General features: G+C 40.3%; 1 protein-coding gene across 1 annotated transcript in view; it reads right to left on the bottom strand.

Moving 5' to 3' along the window:
- Window positions 1–1104: 1104 nt before the first annotated feature.
- LOC126162716 (leucine-rich repeat-containing G-protein coupled receptor 5-like) overlaps window positions 1105–21428 on the bottom strand; it is a 381094-nt gene continuing 360770 nt past the window's right edge. Inside the window, exons 7-9 of the mRNA XM_049919375.1 lie at window positions 14243–14497; window positions 4904–5245; window positions 1105–1913 (exon numbers count right to left, since the gene is read on the bottom strand). Coding sequence (XP_049775332.1) covers window positions 1659–1913; window positions 4904–5245; window positions 14243–14497 — 852 coding nt within the window. The 3' untranslated portion in view covers window positions 1105–1658. The remainder of the gene's footprint in view (window positions 1914–4903; window positions 5246–14242; window positions 14498–21428) is intronic.

Here is a 21428-nt window from a genome sequence, read left to right as displayed (position 1 = left end):
CTAAAAAGGGGGAATTTTTTGATGCATTCAGTTAATTGAGTGAGTTATGAAATTACAATGAAATGAATTCCCCTAGCTGCATACAGGCGTTGATATAAGTCAACGGGGACAGTTGAAAATGTGTGCCCCAACCGGGACTCGAGCCCGGGATCTCCTGCTTAAGATGGTATCTGTTCTTTCAGTCTTCATATATATGAATGAGTTATGTTTTAATTGTAATTTCTGCAAATTAGCAACAAACAATGTATAGTTTCAGTTCCTATTATTGTGAGGATATATAAAGGACCAATTTTTGGTCCCAATAAGTCAGTCCACTGCCAATTTTCAGACATAAAACGTGTATTGCTTAGAATAACAACAATACATCAACGTAACAGTGGAATAAGTGTAACACAAATAGACCATGTGTTAGAAAAATTAATGACATTGTCTGTTTAATTTATTTGAAAAATAGTGACGCACATACCGTATTATTCTGCAAGAACCGTGAACTGTGTGGTTATGTTTTTACTGCTCATAGATGTTCAACAGCAAACTATTGTAGCAGTATGCTAATGTTGCCTGCAACCTATTAATGAGGCTTATCGACATTTATCAATAGTGAACTGGCCATATTATTGTGTAATATTGGGGGGTTGTGAACAGCAAAAGTAAAGAACTGTGAAACAAAACTGTGCAACTCTCGGCTACATCATTTCAAGTAGTCAGAGTTGAACTTCCAACCCCCTTTTTTTAGCCAATGCAGTACATTGACACCACAGACTATCAATGAAGAAATAAAGTAGGCTCGAACGTCACAAATTCAATGCGCTTGTGCTGCACATTAATTTGCATTTCATGCAGAAAACTCTTAATTGTTTGTCTTTGATTCATTTATGTAAATTTAAATTTTACCACATTTGTGAATGGTTACCTGGGATGACAATCTATATCTTACACATCTCATATTAAGATATTCATTTATACTCTCAAGATGCCAGCATTGAAACAATAATGTTAATAATTTCTGCTAACTGCTCGGTACTACTCCACAATATGACAAAGTCACAAATGTGTGGTCTGGAAGTAGGTTAGGATAACATTGATGGTCCTTTCAGGTGCAGATTTTTTAGTTATTAATATGTTTTTTATTAACAAATTACGAAAATAATAAGTCATTTAATAATAAAATAAGTATAGAATTTTATATACATCTCTGTTAATATTGACTGTTTGCTACCTATCATAGACACTAGGAGGTCTATACTCAAGAATCAATAACATTCATCATTTCTGTTTCCAAAACATTTCATGGATATTACCCTTTCATACCTTATGTATTATTGTACTCACACGTAGGACCTGCTCATCCATGAATACACGTTTGAAGGTGTGCACATGTATGTGCTCTCTCTGTCTGTCACACGCGCACACACACACACACACACACACACACACACACACACACACACACACACACACAGCTATGTACATACAGAATTACTTTAGTGTCCATATTTCATTCATGAAGTCTGAATGAATAAATTTAGTGACATGAATTAAAATGAAATTCACAAGTCAGACTCTATGTCACTTGTCACACAAGTGTCTGCATAATTTATCACAACTCTTTGGAAGATGCTGAAAATTTATCATTTTGGTAGTATTATGTAATAGCCTCAGGAACCAAGGCGCTCATCATCACCATACTCTTCTGCCACAGATGCAGTATCACGGAGACGGATGTGCAGGAAGCCAGGAGCTCGTGATGGGCACTGTATGCGACGGGCAAACAGAGCAGTCAGCACTGCTCCTGCAATGCCTCCCACCAGCACACCAACCAGTAGCACAACCCAAAGGCTACCATTTCCGCTGCCACTGCTCTTGCTGTTGTCAGTGTTGCTGCTGCCTCCTACTGATGCTGCCTGCACCGCCTGTGAACAAATAAGACATCAGTTGTTGAATGAACTGATGTTGCTCATTATAAGTTGACAGAATTTGATGTGTGTGAAAGGTTGAAGAGAAATATCTGTCAGAGATCAGTGACTTTGTATCTCCTATGCTTTGGTTTGCAGGTACATTTATGCAACAATAGTGGATATAAGATAGCCTCTGGGCAATTTATGATATGAATTGCACATGGATAATGAAAGATTTTGGGGGCCCTTCACTGTACATCAGTCTTAGCAGTCCAGGCCCATTCCATATTTGCCTAGCTTGCTTCAGCCATCTTCTAAAGCAACAAGTGTCTTACTTCATGCACCTACTTCTGCCAATAGCTCTCGATTCTACCAAACAATAGACACCCATTTACTACGGTTGCTGACTATCAGGACTTGGACAATAGCTCCAGACATACCTAGGCTTCCACCAGCCTAACCTCATTTTCAGTTCAGATCATCCCTTTGTCATGACTACATTGGATTTCAACCCCATGCTCCTGCAGCAACAGACACGGCACATGACGATGCACATGTATCACTCATCACAAAGTACTAGATTTATTGGAGTCAGACTGCCTCTACTCCTGCAACACATCTCAGTATGTGAAACAATGCTTCATGCTGCAAGGCACTCCCTCCAAATGGCAAGCATTTGTGCCCATGTAGGTACAAACCAAGTATCAAGCTCCCACCCATCATGACATGTACACTTGCATGATAACTGTGTTCTATTTTCTTGGATCTTGTTGTGGCCATTTATGCAATAAGAGGTGTTCATTTATGCACCTTGTGTCAGCAAAAATCATGATCAAGCTGGTGAATACTCAGCGAGGAGGTAGTGACTTTGTTCTGTGTCCTATACTCATTTGAAACATGTGTAGAGCATTTATTTTTTTGGGTGAGTGAGCACTAATGATGCTCTTCTTACCGTGCTTCTCTTTTATTTGGTGTTATCATATCAGTAAGCAATTTTTCCTATTAAATTTTGAGATTATTCAATACACCTTTTGTACTTTAGTCATGCGAATAAATCTTTTTTCTTACCATCTTGTACACATTATCCATTATATAGTACCTAACATGCTTGTCTCACACCCTAAACTTTAGCTAAATATTTGTCATTATTTTATTAAACTAGGTAGGAATACTTTCCTGAAGACAAATACTGTATAACAGAATCATAACCAATGACTCAATCACAAGTTTAGATGGAACATACTGGAAGAATATTGGAACAATGTCCACAAATCAGACAGTAAGGATGAAACATTTAACTCTTTCTTAAACATATTTATACCGCTTTTTGAATTATGTCTTATCCTGAAACAAATGACCATCTGTATTGTAAAACTTTCCAGTGTGTCAAATGACCAGACTATGTGTCTTACATTTGAAGAATACAGCATAATTAATCTTGAACTTTATAAAATATGGAACATGATAAAACAAATGAAGTTTGATCCCTATTATTCATTCATTAACACATTGCATTCCACAAATCCATTGTGATGGAGAGCCTTAAAGGATGTAAAATGAGCCAAGCTATAAATTAACAGGCACAAGCAACCACTGCTGGCAACTTAGTTAAATGTACCAACAAGAAATTATGACTAGCATTAATACGCTCAAATTGATAATTGTGTAACTATTTCTAGGTTACTTTATGTTGTGCAGAGACCACTGACTTGGAGAGGTAGAGGCGTAGATTTTTTTAAAATTTTAAATTAAGACCTCTACGTGCTTTCCTGAAAGATTACACAAGGGTGTGCTCATGGTTTCAGCGCATGTTGCTGATGTGTTAAGGTTCTCATAATAAGGATCAGTAAACAAGTGACACCTTCTGTGGACTTCATTCATCCTCCTTGGCCAACGGGGTTGCATGAGAGGGTCACATGGTATGTCATATGTGGCAAGCATGGGACTCAGTGAAGATGTTACTCTCTCTTGCTAACCAGCACCTGACCAGCTAATGCGTTCCTTCCGCACTCTTGTAAGCCATCCTATACATTTTGGCCATAGTGGCCACCTCTCCAGGCAGTGGTTGCTTCCCTAGGCACTTCAAATGTATACCCCTTTTTTATGAGTAAACCATTTGTGGTTCTGTTATGGAAATTAGACAGTTTCTTATTTACTTCACCACTCTGAACTGGTTACCCACATCCTGGCCACTCCTGCCACCATGTACAGTATGGAGAAAAACAGCTGGTTTGAAAAGAAAAAGTCCTGCTCCTCCTCCTATACTTCTCAGCTGCTATTTTCACCTGACACTTAAACAAAGCATTTAGGTAACTTCACACATGTGACTATCAGCTGTCTATATACAGACAAAGACAGGATCTCTCTAACAAAAATGTTTGGGTTATGTGGAATTTTGATTCAGGAGTCCATGTACCTTGATAAACTGTGAAAGAAGTGACTAATGAAGTATTTTTCTACTTTGTTTTTGAATACTTGGGATTTTTCAATTTCCTACCTGATGTCCACCAGTATATTACTATAGATTTTTGTACCAGAATACAAAACTCCGTTCTGAATCATAGCGAAGGATCCCTAGGAAGTTCACACATGGAGCCTCATCCAGAGTATACCCATTGATCTCTACAGTGTTACTGGTACTATGTTAGTCAAACTCAATGGAATGACATAATAAGTCCATCTGTTTCAAATGATGGTGACCGTAATCCTTCAGTACAAGGGATCTGGACACATTACTGTTTGTATTACTGATTACAGCTGCAGAAAATACTCCCTATCTTCGCATGTGGGGTGGAGGGTGGGGGGGGGGGGGGGGGGAATTCCTTGTATAACAGTTCTGTTTTTACTGGGCGAAATACGCAATCCTAAAAAGGAATTTCTTTCTGCTGCATGACAATTTAGGGAATGGAATTTCTGTCCACTGTTCATATAGTGTAGCATTGATAGTCTAATATCTAGGTTTGCAAACTTTAGATACCTTAAATGTGGCAAAGCATGCAGGTTACCTGCTGTGAGAATTCAGCCATGCTTGCAGGTGATGGCACCACTTCTGACACCTGGCGTACTGTTGACTGTGTCACACCTGGTACTGCTATTGTGGTCCTTGAAGTGACTGAAGTTGGAGTTGTGCTCACACTCTGCTTTTCATGTTCGTGCTTCTCTTCCTCTTCAAAGTGCAGGTGCTCCATGAGCTGCCAGTTCCCTCGTGGTTCAGCACACTTTGCAACAATATGCACTGCATTCTCTTTTGTCCATTCATAGAAAGGTAGCAATGCAGCATTACACTGCAGCTTGTTGCCTGTAAGCCTTATTTGTTGCAGGTGTGTCAGTCCCTTAACACTAGATACCTGCAAAATAAGAAAATACAGACTCAGTGTGGACCGGAATGTTCTTTTGAAAAAATGCAACAAACAAAAGGAGAGATCTACAATTATAGTTTGTTTATAAGAAACTGTTTGAAAAATTGATAACCTGATGGTCCGAAAAGCCAAGGATTCATTTTTTTTATGTCGGGGAGTGTTCTGAGATAGATTTGCAGACTTTTTTATGGGGGGGGGGGGCATTCCTTACTATTCATGATTTTATCAACTGGACATTTAGTTAAAAGTTTTACTTATATTGTTTTTATTTATTACGCTTATGATGTGAATCTATGGAGCATGTCAAAGTACATATTTGCTTTGTCAGTTTTATATTAAAATAAATTACTGTTAATGTTACAAACTGCTTAAATAACTAATAAATTTTAACCACAGAACTTATGTAAATTTCCATAACAGTTACATAATTTTAGATACAGTAAGCCAAACAGATTTTATGATGCATACATATTCTATGTGTATCAGTGAAAGAAAATTTAATTGCAATAAATCTATATCACAATTACATCATTTTATACATACAATATAAAACAGTCACATAGGGCACGCATATTCTAGCTCCTGTTATGTTTATATTAATAAAAAATTTAAAAACAATAATACTGTACAAAAGCTACATTTAGGTGCAGTAATGCTGTTAAGAATTTACTTCACTTCACTTTTCCTTTTCCTCTCTTCCCGTGTACATTTTTTAAAATACTCTGCTTGTTTACTTCAGTTAGTTTCACATGAAAGATATTCTCTGACTGCATATAAAGGGATTTCCAGTAATAGCTCTTTGATCAGATGTTGAAACTTAACTTTTGATCTGTTGAGTGTGTTGTGACTCGCCGATCATTCAAAGTGCCGCCGCGCAATTACGCACGTCCTCTACATGCAGCGCTGTCTGCCAGCCATGCAGCAGCTGCGCCACCTAAGTGGCCAGCCGAGCAGCGGCCGCTAGACTGAGATGCAGTGCTTATTCGAATGCTAACGTGTACACATGTCAACTTACTCTGTGACTTATATGTGTTGTTGTGTCGTTCCGAAATATATGTGTTAAACTTGAAGTTCTAACAATTGGCGACGAGGTAGTGGATTTTTCCTTTTCACCGTTGACTCACAGGGTTCCATGGCTACTGTCGAGCAACTCTTGCAAAATCTCCTTGAACAGCAAACGCTTCTAACAGCGGCGATTGGCGATTTCGTCGCGGCGTCAAATGTGGGGCGTTTCTCATCGTTGGCTATACCTCCTTTTCCTCCTTACGACGAGACAGCGGAAGACTGGTCTGATTATGAAAAACGTCTTCGACAGCACTTCTTGGCGTTTCATGTCACGGATGAACAACCATGTAAGTCTCTGTTCCTTTCCTGGATTTCACCTCAAATGTATCGGTTGTTGTCGCAATTGGCTCCTTTGAAGGATCCTGCGTCTTTGTCCTTTGCTGAATTGTGCTCACTTCTATTTTCAAAAGCAAACGCATGTGGTAGCCTCTCGTGTTGCCTTTTATCGTTGTCAAAAACAATCAAATCAATCCTATCGCGCTTGGGCTGCTGAACTTCACGGTCTCAGTCGAAAGTGTCAATTTGTTACTGACGTTCACAAAGAATCCTATGCCGATTCCATGGTACGGGATGCTATTATCCGGTCGGCGCCCGACAAAGAAGTTCGGCAATGTGCCCTTCAGTTGGCGAATCCGACTCTAGATGAAGTTCTCTCCATTGCGCAGTCTCTTGAAAAATTCTTGCGCCGCTGGGGCGCAAATAGAGGCGTGGGGTGATGTCGGGTAAATACAACCTCTGTGCGCTGTTGACGACGCGTGCGGCGCGTCCCCGCCGGCCGACGTGGCCGCAGTACGCTCCCACGCGCAGCCTCGGCCTAGCTGTAAACAACCCGCTAAGAAACTGCAGCAAAATCCCCGGCAACTTCCTTCACGTCCGCGGTGCTTTACGAAACATTCACGCGAGGATTGTCCCCAACGTTGGGCTGTGTGTCACAATTGTAAAAAGAAAGGTCATGTGTCTTCGGTTTGTAAATCCGACCGCATACATGATGTTCATGAACATGACACTGATTCTGAGTTGTCTGTCAATTGCACTTCTTCCCTTTCAGGGAAGTTATTCCTCACTGTCCAAATCCTTGGTCGAGATGTTCGCATGCAAGTGGATACTGGTTCTGCTGCCACTATAATTAATTCTCAGACGTATCTTCAGCTGGGTTCTCCACTCCTGTCCCCTGTCACTCGGCAATTACGGACGTACAATAAACAGAAGATTTCTCTCTTGGGAAAGTTTAATGCTGAGGTATCTTACAAATCCGTTGTTCGCACTGTTCCCATATTTGTGGTCGACCAGAGCAACGCAGAAAATCTTTTTGGTTTCGATGCCTTTCGCGTTTTTGGGTTCTCCATAGATGACTCTGTCAATATTGTCTCTGACGCTATTCCTTATGCTCAACTGGATTCCTTGTCGACATTTTCGTCCCTTTTTTCTCCTGGGTTAGGCCGTGCAAACGACTTTGAAGCTCATATCACGCTCAAACCCACCGCTCGGCCTAAGTTTTTTCGGGCTCGGCCCATTCCTGTGGCCCTTCGTGATCGGGTAAAACGGGAGTTGGATCGTCTCACTGCGTCAGGGGTCTTGCTTCCTGTCACTTCCAGTGAGTGGTCCTCTCCTGTCGTAGTAGTTGCTAAGCCAAATGGTGATATTCGTCTCTGTGGCGATTTCAAAGCCACTGTAAATGCTCAATGCCTCATCGACACTATGCCCTATGCCCCGTCCTGAAGAACTGTTCACTAAACTTGCTGGAGGCCAGTATTTTTCTAAAATTGACCTGTCAGAAGCTTATCATCAACTTCCTCTCGACGCTGCTTCCCGGCAGTTTCTGGTCCTTAACACACCTTTCAGCCTCTATCAATAATGCTTGCCATTCGGGGTTGCTAGCGCCCCTGCTCTCTTTCAGCGATTCTTGGAACAATTATTGCTCCCTGTCCCTGGGTGTATCAATTACATGGACGACATTGTTGTCACTGGCTCCACCACTGAAGAACATCTTCAAAATCTCCGCACACTTTTTAATGTCTTACAGACTGCCGGTCTTAAGTGTAATCTTCGGAAATCATAATTTTTTCAGGCCTCTATCACGTACTTGGGGTTTCAACTCTCTCGGGATGGTATTCATCCGCTTCAACAAACTGTCGCTGTGATCGATGCCCTTCCTCGCCCTACATCTGTTAAGGAATTGCAGGCCTTCTTGGGGAAAATAGCATACTGTCACAAGTTTTTACCATCTGCGGCTTCGGTGGCTCAGCCGTTGCATCGCCTGTTGCATAAAAACATGCCTTTTCACTGGTCCGCGTCATGTGACGTGGCTTTCCAGAAATTAAAGACTATGCTGAAACAGGCCCCGTGCCTGGCTACTTATCGACCTGGCCAACATCTTGTTCTTGCCACAGACGCCTCTCAATACGGGGTCGGGGCAGTCCTTGCGCACCGTTTTTCTGACGGTTCGGAACAACCCATTGCTTATGCCTCCAAAACACTCACGGATGCCCAACAAAATTATTCTCAAATTGAGAAAGAAGCTTTGGCCACCATTTACGCCCTTCATAAGTTTGGTGTTTTTCTCTGGCTCAAAATTTCATCTTGTTACGGATCACAAACCACTTGTTTCCTTGTTTCATCCATCAACGTCACTTTCCGACAAGGCTGCACAACGCCTGCAGCGTTGGGCTCTTTACTTGTCCTGTTTCAATTATGAGATTCATTTCCGGCCAACGGGTCAACATGCGAATGCTGATGCTCTGTCTCGCCTTCCCATGGGTCCTGATCAGGCATTCGATATGGACGAACTTTTGTGTTTCCACCTGGATGTTGCCGAGCAGCGGGCTTTGGACGAGTTCCCCATCACTGGGGACAGGCTGGCGGCTGCTACGGGTTCTGACCCTACCCTCTCCCGGGTTTTACGCTGTATTCAGAAGGGTTGGCCAGATCGCCCATCCGCTTAGACTTCTGATCCGTTGCGGAACTACTACACTTTGCGCTACCGCCTCACGGCTAGGGATGGTGTTATCCTCCTCTCCACTGACAATGCTTCACCGCGTGTTGTGGTACCTGCGTCTTTGCATGCTTCGGTCTTGCGCCTCCTTCACCAGGGGCACTGGGGTGTGTCTTGCACAAAATCTCTGGCGCGCCGTCATGTGTACTGGCCTGGCATCGACTCTGAAATAGCACACATGGTCGCTGCCTGCGGCCCTTGTGCGTCACAGGCCGCTGCCCCAAAGTCATCTTTGTCACCGTGGCCTTCGCCTGAGTAGTCCTGGGAGCGCATTCATGCTGACTTTGTGGGACCCTTTTTAGGTACTTATTGGCTCCTCGTAATTGACGCCTACTCTAACTTTCCTTTCATTGTCCGTTGCACGTCACCTACCACCGCGGCAACCACCAGTGCTCTCGCCCGCATTTTTTCTAAGGAAGGCCTCCCCTCTACTCTTGTTACTGATAATGGTCCGCAATTTGCCTCTTCCAACTTTGCGGATTTTTGTGCTCGTAACGGCGTTATGCATGTCACGGCCCTGCCGTTCCATCCACAATCCAACGGTGAGGCTGAACGACTGGTCCGCACATTTAAGGCTCAGATGCGGAAACTTCTGACTTCTTCTGCTGCTGATGATGCGCTTCTCCAGTTCCTGGCGTCTTACCGTTTCACCCCCATGGGCGATCACAGCCCGGCTGAGCTCTTACATGGCCGACAGCCCCGCACACTACCTCGTCTTCTGCGGCCTCCCACCTCACGGCCGCGGGTGCCTTCACCGCCGACGATCTCGTCTGGGTACGGGGATATGGCAGGCAGCCAAAATGGAGCCCGGGCCGCATCTTAAAACACCGTGGCAGACGCCTGTATGAAATCCAGACAGACACGGGTGTTGCAGTGCATCATTCGGACCAGCTTCGGCCCCAGGTGCCAGCAACGCCTGTTCCGAATGCCGCCACACCACCTTTGGCTCTACTTGATGCTCGGGATCTTGGCATCTCTCAATACTCACAACGCAGCCCTCTCACCGTCATCGCAATGCCAGCACCAGAATGGACGCCACCAGGAGATGTGCCCATGCAGGAACCAGAGGACCATCCTCTGTCAGAGTACATCTACTCACCTCCTCCTTCAATGGATGCCGACACATCGCCCATGTCTCCTGTCATATCAACTGGACTTGCCGCAACGGGCAGATTGGTGCATGGGGCTCCAGCAGATTCGACCCCTATGTCTCCTGTCATCTCGACCCGTTATCATCGGGGACACTTCCGTCCGTATGGGAAGCCTCCTCCTCGAGACTTTACGGCGAGTCAAACAACGCCTATGGACGTTAGCCATCTCCAGGACACCATCAAGACCAGTGCAACAATTTCAAAGGGGGGAAAAGTGTTGACTCGCTGATCATTCAAAGTGCCGCCGCGCAATTACGCACGTCCTCTACGTGCGGCGTTATCTGCCAGCCATGCAGCAGCTGCGCCACCTAAGTGGCCAGCCGAGCAGCGGCCGCTAGACTGAGACGCAGTGCTTATTCGAATGCTAACGTGTACACATGTCAACTTACTCTGTGACTTATTTGTGTTGTTGTGTCGTTCCGAAATATATGTGTTAAACTTGAAGTTCTAACAGAGTGGTTCATCTTTATTTGAATGTAGCCACCTCTGATTTTGAGTTGTTATGCTGGACAGTTCTTAACTTCTGGTGTAGTGGTAGTGTACACCTTCATCTTTGTTGAATTTATCTTTATGAACCCAAGCAAGGAGCAGAATTTTGTATATGTACAAACTGTAGCAAGTTATTTATTTATTTATTTTTAAATAGAGTATTGCAATTGTCTGTTTCTACCAGAACCGACCACCATGATATTTCTGGTGTGTATGATGAAATATTTTTGAATTATATCCATCTCTGGTAACAACTTTGAGTGTTTGGCTGATTTGTTCAGGCAATTTGCACCTATTTTGTGTACATTTTTAAATTGTTTTATTAAAACATTGCTCCCCTTTATAACACTGAGCTATTGCTGCCTATGATTTCATGAAAACTGTGACCTTCCATTAAGAAATTAATTACCAATAGCAATTTATGATTGTACAGTAGTTTGTAATGAAAGAGTCATATGACATTGTGGGCTGAGAGTCCCCCCCCCCCCTCCCCCAAACTTTCAAAGGGATTGTTCAACCACCTAATGGGAAAGGGCTTTATTTCTCCAAACACTGTTCCTTTACCAGATAGAGTATGAGAGCTAGGTCTTAACTGTGTCTGTTGAGTGAAGCTGATGCTCATACCTACACGTTTTGTTTCTGAATTACATTGCTCTGAAACACTTAAAATAAGAAAGATATGGCTCACATAACTAAGCCTGCAGATAATCAGTTTGTAGCATCTGGCACCTTGCATTAATGTTCTCTTTATTAGCACCAAAGTCTAAATGTCTGAAAACAATTCTATTTCATAATTGGAATGGGAGAAGTATTTTAATATATAAAAACTGACAAAGAACTGGTTACGTATTTCTGTAGAATATTATATGTTCACTTGTTTAGCTCACATTAGTTGAAGAGTAGACAGAATATTAAGTATGTGCATATTTTGAACATTTCTGTGTAATGAATAATGTTACTCACATACCCCATAATTTATTGTTAAAAATCATTATTGTGTATTACAGTCAGGACTGGCATATTTTGTGAAACTTGCCTGCAGTACTAAAAATTACTTGTTTTATTTGGTATATAATGATCACGGAATAGTTATTCAAATCTGGAAATGACTAACTAACCAATTTTTTTCAAGTGCCTGAGCATGACCAAAAGTCCGTTTCAATTGGATTTATTGCTTTCAGTTCTTATTCAGTGAATAATTAGTATGATGACTGAACAAGTAATTTTTCTTTTCTTTCTGTACACATGGGGGAGTACCAAATTCCAATGTGTTTACTTAGATCTTCAATAAATATTGTAGCACAATAGTCAAATCTTTCTGAAGATGCAAATGAACAAGATATAAGTGAAGTGGAAGATATTCTTTAGTCAGTGCAATGGTAAAGCTGTACAGAATAAACAAGAAACTGTCTGGCTAACTGTGAAGAATGTTTTTAGATAAAAAGTACTCTTTCTTCTGATATTTTTAAAGTTTTAGTTTCTTCATACTCTTTAACTATAGATCATGCAGTACTATAGCGTGAATTTTCCTGAGGTTTTCATCTTTGGTTGCAGGTTTGCAAAGTGCTCTATATGGATTATCTTTAAGAGAAAAATGACCATGTTTGAATTCAACTGTCCAATTCTTAGCTCTTGAAATGAAGGAACATATTCCTTATGAATCTACACCAACTGGGATGCATTTACAGGGCATTAAATGTCAAAATCAATAAATCTCATGACCTGCTATTGCTGTTCATTAATTTCCCTATGCGACACAACAATATTACTTTCAAAAGCCATATAAACAAAAATTTCTGTAGACCAATTTGAAACTTGACTTACTTTATTATGTAAAATGTACCAACATAATAAAAAGAAAATTTCATACTTGTTAGTGACACTTCTAAGCGAGATTCAGAAATTTTCTTCTTGCTCTAATAGTGTGTTTCATTTTTAAATTTGGTTAGTAAATGAAACTTAAATGAACTTATCTTGTTGAAGATCTGACACTGAATGAATGTGGTTTATTTAGACAATCAATGAAGTTATATACCTATGTTATACTTCATATGAACAAAATGATCTGTACCTACATCTACACCTCTGTTCTTACACCACATGTGAGTGTACAGTGCATCGTAGAGGGTACTTTTTGACACTGCTATTCATAGGTAAATGAAACCCCTTTCCCTTACAAATGGGGCAGAAAATGCCTGCCACATTCCTTTCTACGAGACTTAATCTCCCTAATTTTTTTCTTATGGCTGATAAATGATCTGCATTCTGTTGCAGATAATGGTCACGTCTTTTATGGTGTGCGTATCAGATACTATGAAGCATTTTTTCCTCACTTACATATCAACAAAGAAAGTTCTAGTTAAAAGAAAAGTGCTGTTTTATACAAGAGCCCTATTTCTATTATCACAGACTTAATTATAATGTATGAGGGTCTGAACTTAAATAGTGGCAGCTATTTATTCACAATCGATACAAAAGTTACATGTTTGCTCTTGTTACTGTCCTTCAAAGTAGTCACCAGCATTGTGTAGAACCCGTTGTCAGTGATGTGGAAGGTGTAATATACTGTTAGCAAAGCCTGTTCTGTTGATGGTGTGAATGGAGTGGTCTACTGCCTGTCGAATCTCTGCAATAGTTCTGAAGCGAATGTCATGTAGTTCCTTCATCTTCGGAATGAAATCAAAGTCACAAGAACTTAAGTCTGGGGAGTATGGTGGGTGGTACAATACTTCCCAGTCCCATCAACCAAACAGAGCAGCCACAGCTTGTGCTGTATGCGCCTGCACATTGCCATGCTAAATGATGAGTGGGTTGCACACAAAGCATAGCCGCTTCTTTTGCAAAGCTGGTCACAGGTGATGCTCCAAAAATGAACAGCAATACTGTGCACTGATGGTCTGCGTAGAGGAACATAATGCATTAGGATAACATCGTCACAGTCATACACGAGAATCACCATAACTTTAGACCGCTCCATTCGCACCAACAGAACAGGCTCTGCTAACAGTATACTACGCCTTCCACATCGCTGGCAACAGGTTCTACACAATGCCGGTGATTACTCTGAAGGACAGTAACAGGTGCACACATGTAACTCTTTTGTATCGGTTGTGGATAAATAGGTGCCACTATTTAAGTTCCAACCCTTGTATGTACCAATAACAATGGGGAACATATATGATTGATCATAGCATTGGTTGAATAAACTTATATACTTTATCACTTATGGCTGTTTATCTGTTACTGGTGGTTGTAACACACCAAGATAAAAAAAATCTATAGACTTACCGAAACAGTGGACAGCTTATTGTCAGCAAGGCTGAGGTTGGTAATGTGTGGCATATTGTCAAACCAGGAGGCCTGCAGCCCTGTGAGATCCATGCGGTCCAGTTCCAAAAGCACTACTGAGGGTGCTGTTGGGAGCATGGCCTGTTCACCAGACAGCAGAAGTGGATTCCCTGACAGATGTAACCGCCGCAACTGATGATTATTCACAAACAGGTCTGCTGGCAGTGACTGTAGCCCATTGTCTGACAAGAACACCTGCAAAAGGGAGGGAAAAGCTGAATCTCTTAGAGCAAGAAAGGAGATGAGAAACAAAAATCACCTATCAACAGGTAACAAAAATAGCAAAAATACTCATTTTTATACATGTATCCGGAGCCTGTATAAATTCTTGAGGGAAGTCATTTTCCTGCTTAGGCTGTTTTCATATTGAAATTGTCACTTTATTTCCTGATTTAGCTAGTATCTAGTTTTGCCACCCTTGAACATTTTCAAGGTACCTTTGCTACTTGCACCACTGTAAAAAGTTGTTAGGTTATACCACCTTATATTCGATGGATCTGTGTGAAGGAAGCAACATCTGGGAAGTGGATAGGTGGGTAGAGGACAGGGACAAGTCCTCCACCTACCTACTCCCCTCCCCACTCCCACTCCAGTACTATGCATACATTGAATTTTACTGACACACCTACAGTCTTTTCCCCTTCTCTACTTCCCTCCTTACCATCTCCCCTTCTCTGCCCCCGCCCCCTCTCCTACACAGCCTTATAACTCTTCAAAATGGCAGCCCTAAATAAATCTCAAATAAAAAATAGTTTCAGTGTATCCTTAAGGGCTTAAGCACAGTTCAGGAACAATCTTCAGGCACTTTGCTGGAATACTTTGAAGAAATACATCAAATTTGTAACTGAATTGCCATTCTCTCTTTAGAATGTACTGAACTTCTAAAATTTGTGCCTTGCTTTTTTATTGATGGTTGAATCAAACTGAACAAACATTCAAAGTCTTCTGATGACATGTGATAAAAAGTTCAAACCTTCCATGGCTTTCTTTTGGGATCATTGTACTTTTATTTTATTCTTTTTTGCAAAATTAAATAGACAAGAAAAACAGGAATGACATAATGATATTACCTGGAGATTTTAATGCAAGAGTAGGGAACCAACTCTCCTAATGTAGAAGGGTCAGTCAAAAACCATTCCTTTTTTCCTACTTAACTAAGGTTTGTTAAGCAAAAAATTTGAATTTTGCTCTATCCCAGAAAGCTTCTTCTCCAATCCATTGCTATAGCAGCTTTCTGTGTGTTTGAGTCATTTGCACAATGGCTGACACTAATGTTTGTATTATATGGTGGTATTCTTGAATGCAGAAGGTGAAATGCCCATTTGGGTTAATAAAAGACTGAAAAATGTCCATGGTGATGCAATAGTGGATATCAGTGTTTCTAGACAATGATTTCAGTGCTGTAATGAAGCTGAGGGGCAAACACTATTGGCTGATGAAATGCGGAGTGGCAGGCTCATGACTGGAGTGACTCCACACAACATTCAGCAAGTTGATGACATCATTGGTGGTGATCGATGGGTGACTGCAGGTGACTTGTGATGCATTACTTCCTTCAGTAAAGGCAGTGTGATGATAATTATTCAACAAATGGGATACTCAAAGGGTTATGCATCTTGGGTACCAAGAATGTTAAATGACTTGAATAAACAGGCAAGAAAAACAATTACCTCCCATCTCTTGCAGCCATTCTGTTTGGAGGGAGGGAAATTTCTGAGAAAAATTGTGGCCAGACATGAAACATGGGTTAATTTTTTTGAACCAGAATCAAAGAGGCAGTCAAAGGAATTGCATCATGGAAACTCACAATAGAAGAGAAAGTTCAGAACAGGGTGATTGAGAGAGAAAGTTATGGCTATAGTATTTAGGGAAGCAGAGAGTGTGATTACGGTTGATTTTTTGGAGCAGGGATGCACAATAAATTCTGTCCAGTACGTTAAAATCTTCAAACAGCTTAAAGCATGCCTTCAGCGAGTTCACCAAACCAAAACTATGACAAATGTTCTTCTGTTGCATGACAATGCAATAACACACACCAGTTGTCACACTACTGAATAGACAGTGAAAACTGGATGGGTAGTCTTGCCTCCTCTGCTATACAGCCCTGACCTGGCACCATCAGACTTCCATCTGTTTGGGATGCTAAATGAAGCTCTTCATGGGATTCACTTTGAAGATGAGGAGGCTGTAAAAATGTCCATGCATCAATGGCTTCTGGAGCAGGATGGTTCATTTTACCACACTGGAATACATGTCCTTTTAAAAGCTGGATCAATACTGCAGAAATGGACAGATATTATATTGAAAAGTCATAAATGCTTTTTAAGAGGATATTCACAAGTATACATGGTCAGCTCAAAGTCAAAGGTCATTAAATGATCACATAATAGTTAACAAAAAAACATCACCGCTGATAACTCATATACAAGAGTATATTGAGAAAGCAAGACCTTTCTGACCACTGTTTAATAATTTCTAAAATGATTATATTAACAAGGTGGAGAAGGAAACTGCCACTGAAGACATAAATGGAGAATGGAATATGAATAATAGTATTGAGAAGCCAGCTTTTAAAGCACTGGGAATAATATCTAAAAGATATGCTAAGATAGGTTTAAAGATATGGAACAAAGAGAGAAAAGGGAGGAACACAGGAAATATCTACAAAAGAAAACCTCATCAGAATTATGAGCAGAATATAATAAAAAATGAGGAAGATAGTGCACTGAGCAAATTGGGACAGATACCTAAGTAACCTAGAAAATGACATTCATGAACAACAAGCACTTGCCTTTAAAGCCAAAAAAGTTGTGGTATGACCATAATTTAATGAAACAAGCAGAAATCTATTAAAGTGGGAAGGGACAGATGGAGTAACATTAGCAGAATTAAAAGAAGCTTTAAATACAACAAAAAATGGAAAGGCAGATGATATTGTTGACATTAAGAGCAAGTTATTCAAATATGGTGAAATTCTCTTTAAACTAAGATTTTTACCTTTCCTAAGTGAGAATACTGGAAATCTGGTCAAGATAGGAGATCAAAAACACTGTAATAATTATAGGAGAACAAGTAAGTGTTTTAACAGCTGGATATAAAGTACATGCAAAAATTTGAAGTCTTGGGTTAACACAGAGAGCCAAAACAGTTGTAACTGAAGACCAGTGTGGATTTAGATTTGGATGAAGAACAATGGATGATATATTCACTTTGAAGATATTGGTAACTAAAAGAAGAGAATTTTATAATGAGACACACTTAGTTTTTCACAACTATGTCAAGGAGTTTGACAGATTAAGCAGCACTAAACTCTGGTCAATATCACAAGAAACTGGATTTCCATGGCACTTGAAATCGGCCATAAACTGCTTATACAATGTAATTAAATTTGTAATAAAAATAGGGAACAAAATAAGTAAGAATGGCATTATAACTAACCAAGAAGTTAAAAAGTTATACTCTTTCCACAATTTTATTTATAAATGACATGATTAAAAAGAGGAATAAGGAAAGAAACACCAACAAAGAAATAAAACTACATAAGGGCCATTATACATGGTGCCCCAGGAGAAATGGTCAATATTCAGGGAAATGTCAGAAATGATCACACAATGCAAAAATGTCTACTAAGTATGGTCTCTGAAATGCATACCTTAAGAGATATAAGCACTTTGTCTTTGATACTGTTAAGCAAATCTCTTCTACTGCAAGCTCTTTGCTTTCAATGTTTTAGGAGGAGGTAGTATGGTGCAAAACAAGAAATAAATGTGTGGTAGATATGGACTCTAAAATGCATACCTTAAGAATTATGAGCAGCTGTCCAATAGAAGAGAAGTGTGTCACAGCAGTGAAGATGAACAAATGCTCATAGCACTTAACGTATGCATTTTAGAGCCCATGTTCACTGGACCTTTTTGCTTTGAATGATTGTTCCTGTTACTGAATATTCATTGTTTCTTCTGGCACTCTCTGGACAAAAACATTACAGTATGCTGATGGCCAGACAGTAATATCCACTTCAAAAGAATAATTACAAATAAATATTTTAAAAATCAACCAAATTAGCCAAAAGTATAAATTCAAATTATCTATAGAAAAGACAAAAGTAGTAGCATTATGAGGTAAACAACAAGACTGACCAAAAATAATGACAGGAAAGAAAATAATTAAGTAAGTAAATCATTTTAACTATTTGGCTGCAAAATTTATTTTGACTGCAATAAAGACATAAAGTATAAAACAGTAAATGATTGCCATTGGAGCTATAAAAAACATTAAACAAAAAGACAACTACAGAAATGCCACTGCAATTCTATAAAACACTAGCTGTACAATTGCTACTTTATGGGTCTGAAGTTTGGATAGCAAACTAGGAAGACATAAATCAAATAGTGGCGGCAGAAATGAAACTGCTCAGATGACTTAAAGGATATAAACCAGGAGATTGTTTCTTAATCTAAGATACTATGAATGAGCTTAAAATATTTGTAAAAACAGAAAAAGTCAACACTTGTAAGCTGAAATGGAAGCAACATGTAAACAGAATGCAACAAGACAGATATACTAGAAATATATAAACCCAAAGGGGTAAGCGACTTAGATTGGCCCAGGAATAAGTGGAGCTGAGAGGCTTAAGCTGGAACAGTTTCACTGAACCTATTCCACAAATGTAAGATGATGATAAAGAGCCTACTTCTGACTGGTTAGATGTGGGCTCACCATGGGTACCTCTCCTGTACCTAAGATGATGATAAAGAGCCTACTTCTGACTGGTTAGACGTGGGCTCACCATGGGTACATCTCATGTACCAACTTCTTCATCTTGCACCCAACACCTTCATACATAACCACATGGTGCAGAATGGCACAGAACTGTGCCGAATGGGATAGTGTGTACACAGATGTGCAGATGTCCAGCGTAACTGCATGTGTGTGTGTGAAAATGGAAGACGAAACTCTGAAAGTGTAAGTGTTGCTTTCGTAATTGTGTATCATCAGCTGAATGGGGGGGGGATTTAGAAAATGTTAGTGGGTGACACCAGTGCTGAAAAATCAAAATATAATATATAGCAAAAATAATTTTTTAGTGAGTTACGCATCAGTAGTGATTAGTAAGATATAAACGGTAAGATTTGCTGTCACATTGCTCTCCTCAGTGAAAGTGAGGAAGACTTACAGGACATACTGAATGGAATAAACTGTGTACTGAGCACAGGATAAGAACTGAGAGTAATACAAAGAGAGGAAAAAGTAATGAGGAGTGGCAGAAATGAGATTAATGAGAAACTTACCACCAAAACTGGCGACAACAAAGTGGCAAAGTGAAGGAATCCTGGTGTCTTGGAATCAAAATAACACATGATGAGGTAGAAAGTAGACTAACACACACGCAGAAAGCAGTCCTGAACAAAATAAATATACCATTGTCTAATATTGGCTTTCATTTGAGGGAGAAATTTCTCAGAATGTATGTTTGGAGCACAGCATCGTATTGGGGTGAAACATGTGCTCTGGGAAAACCAGAAAAGAAGAGAATTCAAGCATTTGATGCAGGATGCTATAGAAGGATATTGAAAATTATGGGGGATTATCAAAGTAAGGAATGAGGAGGAGAGAAACAGATGGGAAACAGTGACAAGAAGAAGGAACAGATGATAGGGCATGAGTTAAGACTTCAAGGAATAACTTCCATTATACTGGAGTGAGCTGTGTAGGGTAAAACTGTAGGGGAAGACAGAGATTGGAATATATCCAGTGAATAACTGAGGATATTGAGTGAAAGTGCTACTTTGAGATGAAGAGGAATTCATGGTGGACCACATCAAACCAGTCAGACATTAGGTGACCCCGGTTACATGTCCCCCAGAAAAAGTGATAAACATTTTTATTTTTATCACATGTTGTCAGAAGACTTTGAACACTTGGTCAGTCTGATTGAACCAATAGGCATCCGCAAGAGGCCCCTCCTCCCCTGGAATCTGGAGTGCAAAGTTTTTATTCAGCACACAATTGTCATACACACTGGATAAACATTGATTCTCTATGGTATAATAAATTTCATGTGTCACCCATAAAATTTAGTTCTTGTGGTATGACACATGTTGAAACTTACCAACTCACTCGCATAACAAAATGGCAATGTCAGAGTCTTGTTTTCCCCCCATCCCACTCCTCAAATAAATTTCTGTCAACACTCATGATTGAAACAGTAATAAAGAAACAAGACATTAGTTAAAGAAATGCTGTGTGTTTTAAAAAAAGAATGGCAACAGCACTGTGTTTTCGGATTTATTAAAAAGTCTGATGTATATTTTCCAAGTATCCAAGCAGAGTATCAGTGCTTAATTTCCAAAACTTTAGGTGCTGCAGTGCACCTCCTCTTAGTGCCCCCCCCCCCCAACCCACCTCCCCACCCCCCACTCCCAGAAGCCATCAGAATCACAAGTTTCGATTTTTGAAAACTTACTGTACAGCTTACAAAGAGAAAAGAGAAATCATTTGTAACAGGACTGCACTAAGGAGTGCAACATCTATTCTTTCTTTTACTTTTTTACGTGGCAAGCTTTGCATTTTGGATATCAGAATTTATCGTCTGATTTTGCACTTGAAATTCATTCTGAGACCGAATGTTAATTAACTTGCACACCTCCTGTCTGTACACTACCATCTCGTTCTGGTTCGTAACGGCAAACCCAGTTCACACACAGTGCAGGTGAACAAACCGTTTCCTTCGATGTACCAACTCTGCGAGGACCTTCTTCACTGTTTTAAGCGGTCGAATTTCAAAAGAGTACAGATGGCATTGATAGAGAGCGTTAGTCCCTGCCATTACTCTCATGCAATCTGGTTTGGTTTCAGATATCTCGTAAGCGGATGTTTAGTGGCGGAGCTACACTATTGATATAACAGTGAAAAATTGACTGTGTCTGTGATAATTCGTCGATTACGCAAAGTTATCTGTATGAAATTTGAAGACTTTATGATGCTAATATCACCCGCAGAGAAATATCTCACATCCAGAGAAATTTCTCAAGGGTTTGGAAAGTACACAATGTTTCCTCAATTCATTGAAGCTCTCGTTCGTAAACATTTCAGAATAAAAAATCCAGAACAGCAAACTTCCTTA

Source organism: Schistocerca cancellata, chromosome 2 (genome assembly GCF_023864275.1).
Source record: "Schistocerca cancellata isolate TAMUIC-IGC-003103 chromosome 2, iqSchCanc2.1, whole genome shotgun sequence".
NCBI lineage: Eukaryota > Metazoa > Arthropoda > Insecta > Orthoptera > Acrididae > Schistocerca > Schistocerca cancellata.
This window is presented reverse-complemented; position numbering and strand designations above follow the sequence as displayed.